Source organism: Schistocerca piceifrons, chromosome 3, assembly GCF_021461385.2.
Source record: "Schistocerca piceifrons isolate TAMUIC-IGC-003096 chromosome 3, iqSchPice1.1, whole genome shotgun sequence".
In the NCBI taxonomy this organism is placed as follows: domain Eukaryota; kingdom Metazoa; phylum Arthropoda; class Insecta; order Orthoptera; family Acrididae; genus Schistocerca; species Schistocerca piceifrons.
This window is the reverse complement of record NC_060140.1, coordinates 848,115,279-848,130,627: the sequence shown is the minus strand read 5'-3', so window position 1 is coordinate 848,130,627 and position 15,349 is coordinate 848,115,279. Positions and strand designations below refer to the sequence as shown.

General features: G+C 42.3%; 1 protein-coding gene across 1 annotated transcript in view; it reads left to right on the top strand.

Annotated features, from left to right (window-relative positions):
- LOC124787730 (huntingtin) overlaps positions 1 to 15,349 on the top strand; it is a 392,251-nt gene that overhangs the window by 345,512 nt on the left and 31,390 nt on the right. The window contains exon 34 of the mRNA XM_047254577.1: positions 12,052 to 12,202. Coding sequence (XP_047110533.1) covers positions 12,052 to 12,202 — 151 coding nt within the window. The remainder of the gene's footprint in view (positions 1 to 12,051; positions 12,203 to 15,349) is intronic.

Sequence of the window (15,349 nt, the reverse complement as noted above, 5' to 3'; positions counted from 1 at the left end):
TCTTCAGTTGGGTTCTCCACTCCTGTCACCTGTCACTTGGCAATTACGGACGTACAATAAACAGAAGATTTCTCTCTTGGGACAGTTTAATGCTGAGGTATCTTACAAATCCGTCGTTCGCACTGTTCCCATATTTGTGGTCGACCAGAGCAACGCAGAAAATATTTTTTGTTTTGATGCCTTTCGCGTTTTTGAGTTCTCCATAGATGACTCTGTCAATATTGTCTCTGATGCTATTCCTTATGCTCAACTGGATTCCTTGTCGACGACATTTTCGTCCCTTTTTTCTCCTGGGTTAGGCCGTGCAAACGACTTTGAAGCTCATATCACACTCAAATCCACTGCTCGGCCTAAGTTTTTTTTTTCGGGCTCGGCCCATTCCTATGGCCCTTCGTGATCGGGTAAAACGGGAGTTGGATCGTCTTATTACTTCAGGGGTCTTGCTTCCTATCACTTCCAGTGAGTGGTCCTCTCCTGTCGTTGTCGTTGCTAAGCCAAATGGTGATATTCGTCTCTGTGGCAATTTCAAAGCCACTGTAAATGCTCAATGCCTCATCGACACTTACCCTATGCCCCGTCCTGAAGAACTGTTCACTAAACTTGCTGGAGGCCAGTATTTTTCTAAACTTGACCTGTCAGAAGCTTATCATCAACTTCCTCTTAACAATGCTTCCCAGCAGTTTCTGGTCCTTAACATGCCTTTCGGCTTCTATCAATACCAACGATTGCCATTCGGGGTTGCCAGCGCCCCTGCTCTCTTTCAGTGATTCTTGGAACAATTACTGCTCACTGTCCCTGGGTGTATAAATTACCAGGACGACATTGTTGTCACTGGCTCCACCACTGAAGAACATCTTCAAAATCTCCGCACACTTTTTCATGTCTTACAGACTGCCGGTCTTAAGTGTAATCTTCAGAAATCACAATTTTTTTCAGGCATCTATCACGTATTTGGGGTTTCAACTCTCTCGGGATGGTATTCGTCCGCTTCAACAAACAGTCGCTACGATCGATGCCCTTCCTCGCCCTACATCTGTTAAGGAACTGCAGGCCTTCTTGGGGAAAATAGCATACTATCACAAGTTTTTACTGTCTGCGGCTTCGGTGCTTAGCCGTTGCATCGCCTGTTGCATAAAAACGTGCCTTTTCACTGGTCCGCGTCATGTGAAGCGGCTTTCCAGAAATTGAAGACTATGCTGAAACAGGCCCCGTGCCTGGCTACTTATCGACCTGGCCAACACCTTGTTCTTGCCACAGACGCCTCTCAATATGGGGTCGCACCGTTTTTCTGACGGTTCGGAACAACCCATTGCTTATGCCTCCAAAACGCTCATGGATGCACAACAAAAGTATTCTCAAATTGAGAAAGACGCTTTGGCCATCATTTATGCTCGTCGTAAGTTCGGTGTTTTTCTCAATGGCTCAAAATTTCATCTTGTTACGGATCACAAACCACTTGTTTCCTTGTTTCATCCATCAACGTCACTTCCCGACAAGGCTGCACACCGTCTCCAGCGTTGGGCTCTTTACTTGTCTCGTTTCAATTATGAGATTCATTTCCGGCCAACGGCTCAACATGCAAATGCTGATGCTCTCTCTTGCCTTCCCATGGGTCCTGATCAGGCATTCGATAGGGACGAACTTTTGTGTTTCCACCTGGATGTTGCCGAGCAGCGGGTTGTGGACGGGTTCCCCATCACTGGGGACAGGCTGGCGGCTGCTACGGGTTCTGACCCTACCCTCTCCCGGGTTTTACGCTGTATTCAGAAGGGTTGGCCAGATAGCCCGTCCGCTAAGACTTCTGATCCGTTGCGGAACTACTACACTTTGCGCTATCGCCTCACGGCTAGGGATGGTGTTATCCTCCTCTCCACTGACAATGCTTCGCCGAGTGTTGTGGTACCTGCGTCTTTGCGTGCTTCGGTCTTGCGCCTCCTTCACCAAGGGCACTGGGGTATGTCTCGCACAAAATCTCTGGCGCGCCGTCATGTGTATTGGCGTGGCATCGACTCTGAAATAGCACACATGGTTGCTGCCTGCGGCCCTTGTGCGTCACAGGCCGCTGCCCCAAAGTCATCTTTGTCACCGTGGCCTTCACCTGAGCAGCCCTGGGAGCGCATTCATGCTGACTTTGCGGGACTCTTTTTAGGTACTTATTGGCTCCTTGTAATTGACGCCTACTCTAACTTTCCTTTCATTGTCTGTTGCACGTCACCTACCACCACGGTAACCACCAGTGCTCTTGCCTGCATTTTTTCTTTGGAAGGCCTCCCCTCCACTCTTGTTACTGATAATGGTCCGCAATTTGCCTCTTCTGAATTTGCGGATTTTTGTGCTCATCACGGCGTTACACATGTCACGGCCCCGCCATTCCATCCACAATCCAACGGTGAGGCTGAACGACTGGTCCGCACATTTAAGGCTCAGATGCGGAAACTTCTGACTTCTTCTGCTGCTGATGACGCGCTTCTCCAGTTTCTGGCGTCTTACCGTTTCACCCCCATGGGCAACCACAGCCCGGCTGAGCTCTTACATGGCTGACAGCCCCGCACGCTACTTCATCTTCTGCGGCCTCCCACCTCACGGCCGCGGGTGCCTTCACTTGGCCGGTTCACCGCCGACGACCTCGTCTGGGTACGGGGATATGGCAGGCGGCCAAAATGGAGCCCGGGCTGCATCTTAAGACACCGTGGCAGACGCCTGTATGAAATCCAGACGGACACGGGTGTTGCAGCGTGTCATTCGGACCAACTTCAGCCTTGTGTGCCAGCAACACCTGTTCCGAATGCCGCCACACCACCTTTGGCTCTACTAGGCGCTTGGGATCTTGGCATCTTTCAATACTCACAATGCAGCCCTCTCACCGTCATCGCGATGCCAGCACCAGAACGGACGCCACCAGGAGACGTGCCCATGCAGGAACCGGAGGACCATCCTCTGTCAGAGCAAATCTACTCGCCTCCTCCTCCAACGGACGCCGACACATCGCCCATGTCTCCTGTCATATCAACTGGACTTGTCACAATGGGGGCAGATTGGTGCATGGGGCTCCAGCAGATTCGACCCCTACGTCTCCTGTCATCTCGACCCGTTATCATCGGGGACACTTCCGTCCATACGGGAAGCCTCCTCCTCGAGACTTAACGGCGAGTCAGACAACGCCTATGGACGTTAGCCATCTCCAGGACACCTCCATCAAGACCAGTGCAACAATTTCAAAGGGGGGAAAAGTGTTGTGACTCGCCGATCATTCGAAGTGCCGCCACGCAATTATGCGCGTCTTCTACGTGCGGCGCTGTCTGCCAGCCATGCAGCAGCTGCGCAACCTAAGCGGCCAGCTGAGCAGCGGCCGCTAGACTGGGACTCAGTGCCCATTCGAATGCTAACGAGTACACATGTCTTACTTGTCAACTTACTCTGTGACTTATATGTATTGTGTCGTTCCGAAATATATGTGTTAAACTTGAAGTTCTAATACTCTTTATTTTCTGTCCTTTGGGTACGGTAGTGGCACGTTTCTCTTGAGTGCCTTGATTTCATTAAGAAAACGTTGCTCTTGTACAGTCTTGGGCCATGATGTCAAGTTGCTTCCATTTATTTTGGCGTGAATTCACTGTGCAAATTCGTCCTGTCAATAAATTTCCTTTTCAATTGGAGAATGTGGGCAGTGACTCACAGCAGATTCCTGTAGGAACTAAATCTTTTGCTCTATCTGTCAAAGAAACAATGAAAATCATCAATTATTGATAATATTATAAATGGACAGACAAAAAAAATCTACTTACCAAGTGGTGGCAGAATAACACACCAACAAAAGGATTTAACTTGTACAAGCTTTCGGAGCCAGTGGTGGAAGAGATGAGGGGTAGGAAGAGGGGTGAAGGGAGAGGATTGGAAAGGTTTTAGGAAAAAGGTACAGCTTAGAAAGCTCACCCAGAATCCCAGGTCAGGGGAGACTTACCAGATAGGATGAGAAGGAAGGACTGAATCAGCACCTCATGGGTGCTACACATGAGTTGCACATGAGAGACTATTTACAGTGCACTTGAAATCCAAGACTGTAACATATTCTCGCCTGCAGTATAACAGAATACATGGGTGCAAATGCTTCCCTCTTCAGTGTTTTTGATCTGTTGTTGTGGTCTTCAGTCCTGAGACTGGTTTGATGCAGCTCTCCATGCTACTCTATCCGTGCAAGCTTCTTCATCTCTTACCCTCCACGCTGCCCTCCAATACTAAATTGGTGATCTGTTGATGCCTCAGAACATGTCCTACCAACCGATCCCTTCTTCTAGTCAAGTTGTGCCACAAACTTCTCTTCTCCCCAATCCTATTCAATACTTCCTCATTATATATGTTATCTACCCATCTAATCTTCAGCATCCTTCTGTAGCACCACATTTCGAAAGCTTCTATTCTCTTCTTGTCTAAACTATTTATCGTCCACGTTTCACTTCGATACATGGCTACACTCCATACAAATACTTTCAGAAACGACTTCCTGACACTTAAATCTATACTCAATGTTAACAAATTTCTCTTCTTCAGAAAAGCTTTCCTTGCCATTGCCAGTCTACATTTTATATCCTCTCTGCTTCGACCATCATCAGATATTTTGCTCCCCAAATAGCAAAACTCCTTTACTACTTTAAGTGTCTCATTTCCTAATCTAATTCCCTCAGCATCACCTGACTTAATTTGACTACATTCCATTATCCTTGTTTTGCTTTTGTTGATGTTCATCTTATGTCCACCTTTCAAGACACTATCCATTCTGTTCAACTGCTCTTCCAGGTCCTTTGCTGTCACTGACAGAATTACAATGTCAAGTTTTTATTTCTTCTCCATGGATTTTAATACCTACTCCGAATTTTTCTTTTGTTTACTTTTCTGCTTGCTCAGTATACAGATTGAATAACATCGGGGAGAGGCTACAACCCTGTCTCACTCCTTTCCCAACCACTGCTTCCCTTTCATGCCCCTTGACTCTTATAACTGCCATCTGCTTTCTGTACAAATTGTAAATAGCCTTTCGCTCCCTGTATTTTACCCTTGCCACCTTCAGAATTTGAAAGAGAGTATTCCAGTCAACATTGCAAAATCTTTCTCTAAGTCTACAAATGCTAGAAACGTAGGTTTGCCTTTCCTTAATCTAGCTTCTAAGATAAGTTGTAAGGTCAGTTTTGCCTCACGTGTTCTGCTATTTCTGCGGAATCCAAACTGATCTTCTCCGAGGTCGGCTTCTACTAGTTTTTCCATTCGTCTGTAAAGAATTTGCGTTAGTATTTTGCATTTGTGACTCATTAAACTGATAGTTCGGTAATTTTCACATCTGTCAACACCTGCTTTCTTCAGGATTTTCACATCTGTCAACACCTGGTTTCTTCAGGATTGGAATTATTATATTCTTCTTGAAGTCTGAGGGTATTTTGCCTGTCTCATTCATCTTGCTCACCAGATGGTAGAGTTTTGTCAGGACTGGCTGTCCCAAGGCTGTCAGTAGTTCTAATGGAATGTTGTCTACTCCCGGGGCCTTGTTTCGACACAGGTCTTTCAGTGCTCTGTCAAACTCTTCACGCAGTATCATATCTCCCATTTCATCTTCATCTACATCCTCTTCCATTTCCATAATATTGTCCTCAAGTACATCGCCCTTGTATAGACCGTCTATATACTCCTTCCACCTTTCTGCCTTCCCTTCTTTGCTTAGAACTGGGTTTCCATCTGAGCTTTTGATATTCATACAAATGGTTCTCTTATCTCCAAAGGTCTCTTTAATTTTCCTGTAGGCAGTATCTATCTTACCCCTAGTGAGAGAAGCCTCTACATCCATACATTTGTCCTGTAGCCATTATTATATTCTTAGCCATTTTGCACTTCCTGTCGATCTCATTTTTGAGACGTTTGTATTCCTTTTTGCCTGCTTCATTTACTGCATTTTTATATTTTCTCCTTTCATCAATTAAATTCAATTTTTTCTGTTACCCAATGATTTCTACTAGCCCTTTTTCTTTTTACCTACTTGATCCTCTGCTGCCTTCACTACTTCATCTCTCAGAGCTACCCATTCTTATTCTACTGTATTTCTTTCCCCTGTTTTTGTCAATCGTTCCTTAATGCTCTCCCTGAATTTCTCTACAACCTCTGGTTCTTTCAGTTTATCCAGGTCCCATCTCCTCAATTTCCCACCTTTTTGCAGTTTCTTCAGTTTTAATCTACAGTTCATAACCAATACATTGTGGTCAGAGTCCACATCTGCCCCTGGAAATGTCTTACAATTTAAAACCTGGTTCCTAAAGCTCTGTCTTTCCGTTATATAAGCTATCTGATACCTTTTAGTATCTCTAGGCTTCTTCCATGTATACAACCTTCTTTTATGATTCTTGAACCAAGTGTTAGCTATGCAAATGCTTCCCTCTTCAGTGTTTTTGATCTATCTTGGTATATAAATGTACAATAGGCTTGGTTTGGCTGAAATGAAAGTATAACATTGAGTTACAAGATCCAAGGCAGAAGTTCATCCCATCCAGTCAAGTATCTTGAATAAAGTTTTCTCCATTATGGATACTGGGGTTACCAAGCCCAGGACTTATAAAAACTAGTCTTTCTTCTAAAAAGCTGTTTTTGGTGGGCACTGTCTGTCATATTTTATCAATGATATCATGCTGATCCTCACAGAATGTATCATCTCCTGTATTCCACCTGTAGTGGCAACTTCTGACACTGATTGTACCAACAGTAGCAAATGTAGCGGGAAGATATAGAAGGCACCGTATTAAGACTACTCCGAGTGTTCCAAGTGATTTATTGTTTCCAACTACAGTGCCACGTTACCCTCGGTCTGCGTCACCAGGTCTCGCAATGCTGAGGACGCCACTTTAGTAACCCATTAAGAGCTCTGCTAATGTGTCAGCGTTGTATGGCTGTGTTGATATGACGATGTCAGGGCTATGCCGGCAGCCTACTCAGCAGCCCTTGTCCTGCACTACCTCAGTGCTGTCCAATGACAACTGCAAGGTGGCTCGCGCCGTGTGTCACCGCCGCCATGACTTGGGTCGCGGCGACAACAAGTGCCCGTGATCCAGCAGCAATCTGCGGCCCTCGCCCTGGATGTCTTTGGTGCGTGTTGGGAGCCAAGATGACTTCCTGCGGTAGTGAGCCGTGGAGTGGCCCGCTTCTGGCTGGCTACGGACCCCGCGTCGTCCTCAGAGGGTCGAACCAGCGATCTGCTGTGGACTGTAATGCTGGTGCCCCATCTGCTGCTGTGTGTAGCCGGTGGTGTGCTACGCCCCACTTTCCAGGAGAGCTGCCACACTTGAATGACCTGCGTTGGCCTCAGAGGGTCGAACCAGCCTCCCTCCGTGGACTGTAATGCTGGCGCCCCATCTGCTGGTGCGTGTAGCCGGAGGTGTGACATGCTCCAACGTCCAGGAGAGCTGTCACACTTGAATGCTTTGTTAGTGAACCGGCACCTATTTATATGCAGCTGTGCGCCTCTGTTTTGCTAAATACTCCACTTCACGTCACGTACTCGTAACACTTAGGTTGGCCTGTGGGCCCCTTCTGCCTGTGACCTGCACCATGCAAACTGCTGCATGTACTTTTTCCGGCGGTTCTACACCCCTGTGGCCTTTATTGTACTTCACAAATGCTGGTGAGTGTAACTCACTGTAAACAGGCCTGCACCTGGCTGTAACCTGCGCGCTCAGAAATATTGCACCAAAACTGCCTTTTCCTATCCCAAACGGTAGTGCCGCTACACACCAAACACATGTAGAGTTCTCATGGTCTCTTATCCTTCTGGTTTCCTTATTCCAACCAATTTCTGAGAGTCCATTGCCCATTTAGACGTATGCAACTGTATATGACTCGCGAGTGAGGTCAGTTCTTACTAAAAGTTTACCACTCCCTTTTTGTTCACAGTGTCTGCTGCAAAGTCATTCATGTGAGTGCTAGAGCCTAATAATGGAGATGCAGTGGGAAACTGCAAGTGGTGCATGACTAGCAGTTTCCACAATACAGCTAAAGGGAACCATGAAGTAGTTCTTCTTCACATGCTGATTGCTTCATTTGAACCATCATGATAATTTCTGTACCGGAAAAATATTGTGAGATATCTGTTTTCTGTCTGGAAAACAAACTGTATAGAGGCATGGATGATATCTGTTCTTTTTGTGCAAAGATTTGTCAAATTGCCATGCCACTTGGTGCTTCCATGTCTCTTTCTCATCTCTATTTGGTGAGGCAAGTAAAAAGTGTTGGCTGAATTTTGGAGCAGAGCCAATCCGACAAGCACATTTTGGATGTAATTCTACATCTGTGTATCATATGTGTCATAAAAGATGTCATTCTTCTACATACACCTCCTCAAAGTGAAGAAAAATTTTCCAGCTGATGATTTTCTTGGTAGATTTTCTTGGTAGACTGACTACTCTTTGCTTATCCTCAATAGAATAGGAAGCATGAAATTCCTCGAGAAGTAGAGCTAAGATTCGAGCATTAGCCTCTGCATCCTCCACCAGTGCCTGCAAAGCGTGAATGCACTTATTATATTCAATAAATATCAAGTTAAGACATTCTGGCAATCTGGTGTTATAAGTGTGACATCTTCCAGGTAATCAAAATGCACTTAGATAATTCTGTTTCTATCCCTATAAAAGGCATAAGAAATTTCCTTGTTTTGTTTATAAGCAGCTGCAGTTGTAGCAGTACCTTCTTGGGTTCCGTCTCCAGATACCCTCAATGAAATACATGTTTGTGGACTACTGGCAATTTTGAATTTGCACAATAGAGCATTCAAACTGTTCCTAGAAATGAAATGAGCTCAGTGCTTCATGTCACTAAAAAATGGCTCTAGCTTGATTGGTGGCAGTCAGACACTGTAACTGCATCACTTTGTAGAAAATGCAGAAGGTATCATGTCAGCCATGGCATCTTGAAAGTCTTCCCTCAATATTGTATTTTGTCTTCAGGGATGCCCGCTTCACAGAGTGTGTATAGTCTTCACATGCTGAACTGTTGCCTTCATATTCCATATCATTGAGGAAGTCTTGGATAGCATCGTCCAAGGTTCAAGTAGCCGTCGTTTCGTGCATTCAACTGCTAATGTATTCTATTTCATGTTTGGGTCTGAAATTGTCAAACATTTATTTTCTTAATGAAGCTTGTAGAATTAGAACATTGCATTCCTCGCGTATGTTTCAGCTTAGAGAGATGCTTGGTTGTTTCTTTGTCTTTGCTCCTGTTCAGCTGTAATTGTACGTTAACACTGTAATTGTCACTAACAGGTGGCAACACATGACAGGTCTTCATGTTAAACTTCTGTGCTAAAGGTGAGCTATGCACTTGTTACATTATTTAACAATTATTCCTTTACCCTCTATACAAATATTATTCCTATAGTTATTTGTGTGAAAAGCTGATACGTTACAAATATAAGTGATTGAGTGTGTGTGCTGTATGTTATGCAGGAAGAAATTCTGCCTTTTAGTCATACTGAATCAATGTATAAGTCCTGTTGAATTATTGTTGTTGTCTCAGAGATTCCAAGAGGTCCCATCACTATTGGTTTTCCCTGGGTTTTGGCACTGGAAAATGGTTGGGAACAATTACAAAGTGATTTAACATCAGTGAACATCGACTTTATTTCACAGACCATACCAAGTATGGAAGTTATATAACGCTTTTAGTTTCAAATGCAGAGTTACAGATAAAAATCAGAGATGCAATTTAGGTATCCCCAACATAGTCATTGCCATTCATGGTCATTGTAGAAGAGTCGCTGGCAGTGGGAAGGTGGGAAGGATGTTCAGAAGTCATGCAATCCATATAGTTTCTAACATTTACAGTAGACTTGCTTTTATGTTAATGACAGATTTACAGCATGGATGGAAATAAAATCTATGAAACCTGAATGTATTAAGTAGTTTGACATGGAATGTGTTCATATCCTTCATATGTCTGCCCATCACATTTGTTATCTAACTGTCAAGTACAGGACCTTAACAAATGTGAGGAAATATGTTGCTGTCATAGTTTTTATCTGGTTTTTTGTTTATTTATTTACTCCATGACTTGCACACCATTCATACGTGCTTGGTGTTTGGATTAGTGGCTATATTAATGCCTGTGTGCATACCTGCATTTGAGATTTCTACCTGAAGATGAGAAGCAACCCAAAATTGCAATCACAGTGAACAAAAAATTAAATAATTTTTACAGCTTAAAGGAGAAAACACAATGTTTATCAAATGTATTATTTTATTAATAAACCAGCAGTGCAATTATTTTAACTGTAACATATATAAGGTCTTTTAGCTCAGAGAATGCTGTTGCAGTCTATTCAAGAAACATCGGCATAATACAAAACATCTGTTGGTGATGTATTCCTGTCATAACTTCACCTGTAAACTACATAATCTGGATTGATGAACAAAGATTTCCTTTTTACTATAGCACTAAGTTATACAAAGGACTAGAATGTTAAATTTACCACAGGTCTATGTTATTTGAGCTTTTTGTGAAAGAATATTGCATCAGAACATCTATTTAAATACCGTGTAGTCATAGTGGAACTAGAAACTTGAACTTTGGTGATTACAAAAGTGTTCAAGGTACTAATAGTCAGTGTTCATGAATTAGAAGAGTCTTAATAAAATTCTCTAACAATGATGAAGTGAATTTCTGTCTGGACATTTTAACATTCATTTTATATCAGAAAATAACACTAAAGATGGAAGTCCCAACAAGACTAGTCCTTAATATTGCTATTGTTGTTGTTGTTGTTGTTGTTGATGAATAGTACTTTCATGCAGAAATGACAACGTACAACATTATTGAAAAAATACGTACCCAATTTCATTACTTTTTATTTCATAAAATATAAATTGATTATGAGAAATCTGTACACAGATGGAAATGTGATACTTTAAAGTTTACAAACAGAGGTTACAAATGTTCAATATGTCTCTCTCCTGCTGCATGGCAAACATCAAAGTGGGTATCATCCCCCATGTTAAGAATCATCTCTTATTTTATTGAGTTCATGGCATCTGTGATATTGTCTTGCAGGTTGAGCATAGTTTTTAGTAGAGATGGGATGCAAACTACCTGTTTTACAAAGCTTCATGAGAAAAAATCATGTGGGAGATCAGGAGATATCGATGACCATCACTTGAGTGATTTCTTCTTTTCCCTGTGATTTCAGCTTCATTGAGGAAGGGATTGTTTCAGTGATGCTTAGGCATTAAAGTACCAGTGAGCTGGATGTCCATTCTGTTGAAAAATGAAGTCTTGTGGATCTTCAGTAAGTTGAGGAAAAGGCCATTGTTCCAACATGCCCATGTATGTTATTCTACTAACAGTACTCTCTCTCCAAAAAATAAAATAAAAAATAAAAAAAGAAAGGCACAACACAGATTTTGATTTAGTGAGTCCCTCTCATGTTGCAGTGTTACACAGGGTTTGCAGACTTTACATTTAAACATCACTTCATCACAAAAAAAAGAAAGAAAGAAAGTGCAGGAGAAACATTTAATCCTCACCCTTTCTCACAATGTCACCACAAAATTCAGTATGCTTTTTTGTGCCATTTTTAATGAGAGCTTGCACAGGTTGAGCAAACTGCATCTCAAAATTCAACATACAGTTGGTTGAGGTATTCAGAGACACCCAGTTTGTCAAAAATTTCTTTAATCAATGGCTTATGCTTTTCTTAGCTGGTGGTTCAGTGCCAAATCAGAGACAAATACCCTCTACACTGCAAATTACGATTCAATTCTTTTGAACTTGAGAACGTGGGAAACCTTATGCTGCACAGTAAGCCATCTTAACTCACAACTGCCATCCTTTTTATGTGAGCACTGCAGTGGTCGTGTACGCAACCATTGGCTCTTTGGTGGTTGTAATCGAAACTTTAGTTTCTGTTCTTTCCACTTGTGTGTAGATCATTGGTATGCAATTTCTGTTTCATGAAATGAAAATTAAATGATCCATCTGTTTGAATAACCCATTATACGAAGCAGAGCACTTGAGATGCTGTGTTTATTTCAGATGCTCTCAGGGCTGTTTGTCTGGACGTGACTCAGCCCGCCTTCTTAGCAAGCTCCAGTATGAGGACGTACTGCTGGTGCTGAGCTGCAAAGAAGTCAGTCCAAAGATTTTGCAGCACTGCATACGGTTGGGTACACAGCTGACTCTCCAGGTAATTATAAGGTCCTTTTTGCAATAAATTACCAATTTATCAGTGCTGAAAAATGGCATTATGCTGTTGTGGAGTCACCACAATGATCTTTATATTCAAATTGCCTGAATAATGCAGCAATGATTGCAATTTTATTTTTTGAATGAATGGTTTCAGTCAGTATAGGTTGTCTTCAGATCTAAAAGTTGGTCATAGATGGCCAGTACAGGTTGAAACTGGTCATAAGAAGTAAATACAACTGTAATCTAAACTTCATTATTCAGAAAACGTATCACACTATGTATCATAATTTGTATTTATCTAAGTAAATAGGTTGGACATTAGGATTATATTTGGGGGGGGGGGGGGGGGCTGAAGAGTACAACAGCGCTTTATGAGGCATGGTTCTATTGGAAGGGGTGCCAACCTCTGACCTGTGACTTGACTTAACTAGCCAGTTACCGGGGGCCAGCATTTTAATGTGGACTCTGAACTACAGTTGCTAATGATCGCCAGAGGTGAAAGAAATGAAAGTGACAGAAAAAAATCCTAGGATCAGATGGGGACTGAACTCCAGGCATTTGAATTTACAATTTGACTCTTTTTCCTTTCAACCACAGAACCTTGCTGGGATGGAATAATGTATGGAATTATTTGGGAAAATTAAGTAATGAAGGCTTTTCTGGCTATGCAAAACTTCAGCTCATTATGGTAGTTCTGGCAAAAGAGTCTGTGCTGTCATGTTTGTGTCTTTGCACTGTTCTTCAGTCAGCTACAAATGAGTAGTTACCTTTCCTGATTATGATGATGATGATGATGATGATGATGATGATGATGCTGCTTGGTTTGTGGGGCGCTCAACTGTGCGGTCATCAGCACACCTACAAACTCCCAATTTCTTTTACACAGTCCAATTTTTTTTATAAAGTACAGTCTAACCACTATCATGAATGATGATGATGATAAAATGATGAGGACAGCACAAACACCCAGTCCCCAGGCTGATAAAATCCCCAATCTGGCCGGGAATTGAACATGGAAATCCGTGATCTAGAGGCAGCAATGCTAGCCACTAGACCAAGAGCTGTGGACTTTTCCTGATTATTGTTTCCATTACAGTAATAATATGAATATTACAAATCAACAAAAATAAAATGCAAAGTTGAGACCTAACTGCTGAAAATTTAGCTAAAATATTTTAAATTTACACTGCCTGACAAAACAATGCAAGCAAGCAAAAGGGGAGGAGGAAGCAAAATGAAATCTCTGTTGAGACGGTATGTGATGTTATTCTGGTGATTATAAAATTGAGTCAAATTGATAAATAATTTCACATTATGAGCCCACTGATCAGTATGATGTTGCACCCCCTCTGGCCAGGATGCTTGCACTGATTTGGTTGGGAAGGGTGTCATTAAGCCATTGTATCACCTCTTGAGTCAAGCTGATCCACAACTTTTGCAACTGGTGCCTGGTACCACGCATACTGACACTGGGACAAAGTTGACATCTGAGCTGCTCCCACATGTGTTCTGTTGGGGACAGATCTTGGAATCTTGCTGGCTACCGGAGTACCTCAGCATCACATAGACATTGCCACCTGTTGGCAAGAATTGCCCTATTGAAAGATGGCACCACAGTACTGTCACGTGAGAGGAAACACATGGGAATGCAGGATGTCTGTGATGTATTGTTGTGCCCTCAGAGTTGTGTCAATCACTAGGAGACATGACCTAAAGTCATACCTGATGGTCCCTCAAACCATAACACCAGGAATAACATGACTGTGCCTCTCCAAAACATTGAAAGACTGGTGCCTCTCCCCATGTTGCTACCATACTCACCAATGGTGGTCATGCAGAATCACAGTTCATCACTGAACACAATGCCATTGTCACATCTGAATGTCCTACAAACCTTGATATTGCATGATTCGACCAGCCAACCAAATGGAGCTCCACAGTGAGGTCACTTTCAAACTCTTTTAGGTGCTGATAGTGCTGCTTCAGATGAGTATGTGGCATCTACATGCTCTTCACAATGATCACTCAAAATCTGTCTTGTTTCTGCCCCTTGTATACTCTACCGGGCCTGGTAACAAAACTAAACATAAACAACACTAACATGCTCTGGTGGTCATTCTACCTTGTGCAGAAAATTCTAGCTATAATCATTTACATACCTACCACTGATGTGTCCAAAGTTGTGCTGACTTCTGAGCTGGTCTTTGGCTGTGTTGCGTTTTTTTGTCATGCAATGTATATGCATTTTAAAGCAGTATAATGTTTTGCTAATAGATTCTGAAATATGTAATTTTTCCTATTTGATATTATGCTTTATAAGATAATGTAATGAATAACCAATGGAAAACTGCAGTAAATTATATTTATTAGCGTATGAAGCTATAGCTTCAATCAAAATTTGATAGAAAAAGTTTCTATTTGCCAAATGGTAGTATATGCATATTCACATAGAATATCATCTAGAAAAGACTTGCATTCACAATTATATATTGTTTTAGTTTTTGAAAGAGGGAAAGGGGAGGGAATAAATGAGGCTGAATATGTAATATAAATGTAGGTAGTGCTCATGGAGAAAAGAGACATGAAAAAGGCAAAATAAATGGAAGAATTGAGGAAGAGGTAAGGCAGTAATCAATGTCGAGAGTGATTCAGAAGTTGAGATATAGTAGTTGTCAGGAACCAAGCACATGCTGTGTTTTGTGAGTGAGCCCCTGCAAAATTCTAAGGTATCATTAGAATAGCAAATAGGGTGAAACAGGCACCATGGTCATATCTGTCGTGTTGCAGACGAACACTAGTATAGGTCCTATATTTGTAGTGGTGCTTGTTTCATCACATGTACAGCCAGGAATACTATCTTTAAAACTGGTTCTTCTTATGGACTGCCACATGTCTCTGCTTTCCCTTCATGCACCTGGCCCCGTCATACCCTAATCATTACTTTTCATTTTCCCTTCTGTTCCTATTGCAACTTTCCACTTAATTTTTCCTAATTTGTCTTCTATTTATTGCTATTCACATCTCTACTTTCCTTGGTTCATGTACTGTTTGCTTCTTCTTTCATTATTCTTTGTTGCCACCCATTTTTGTTTCACCTTGAATTCTATTCTCATCTAACCTTCCTCTTTATGTGACATGTCAGCTG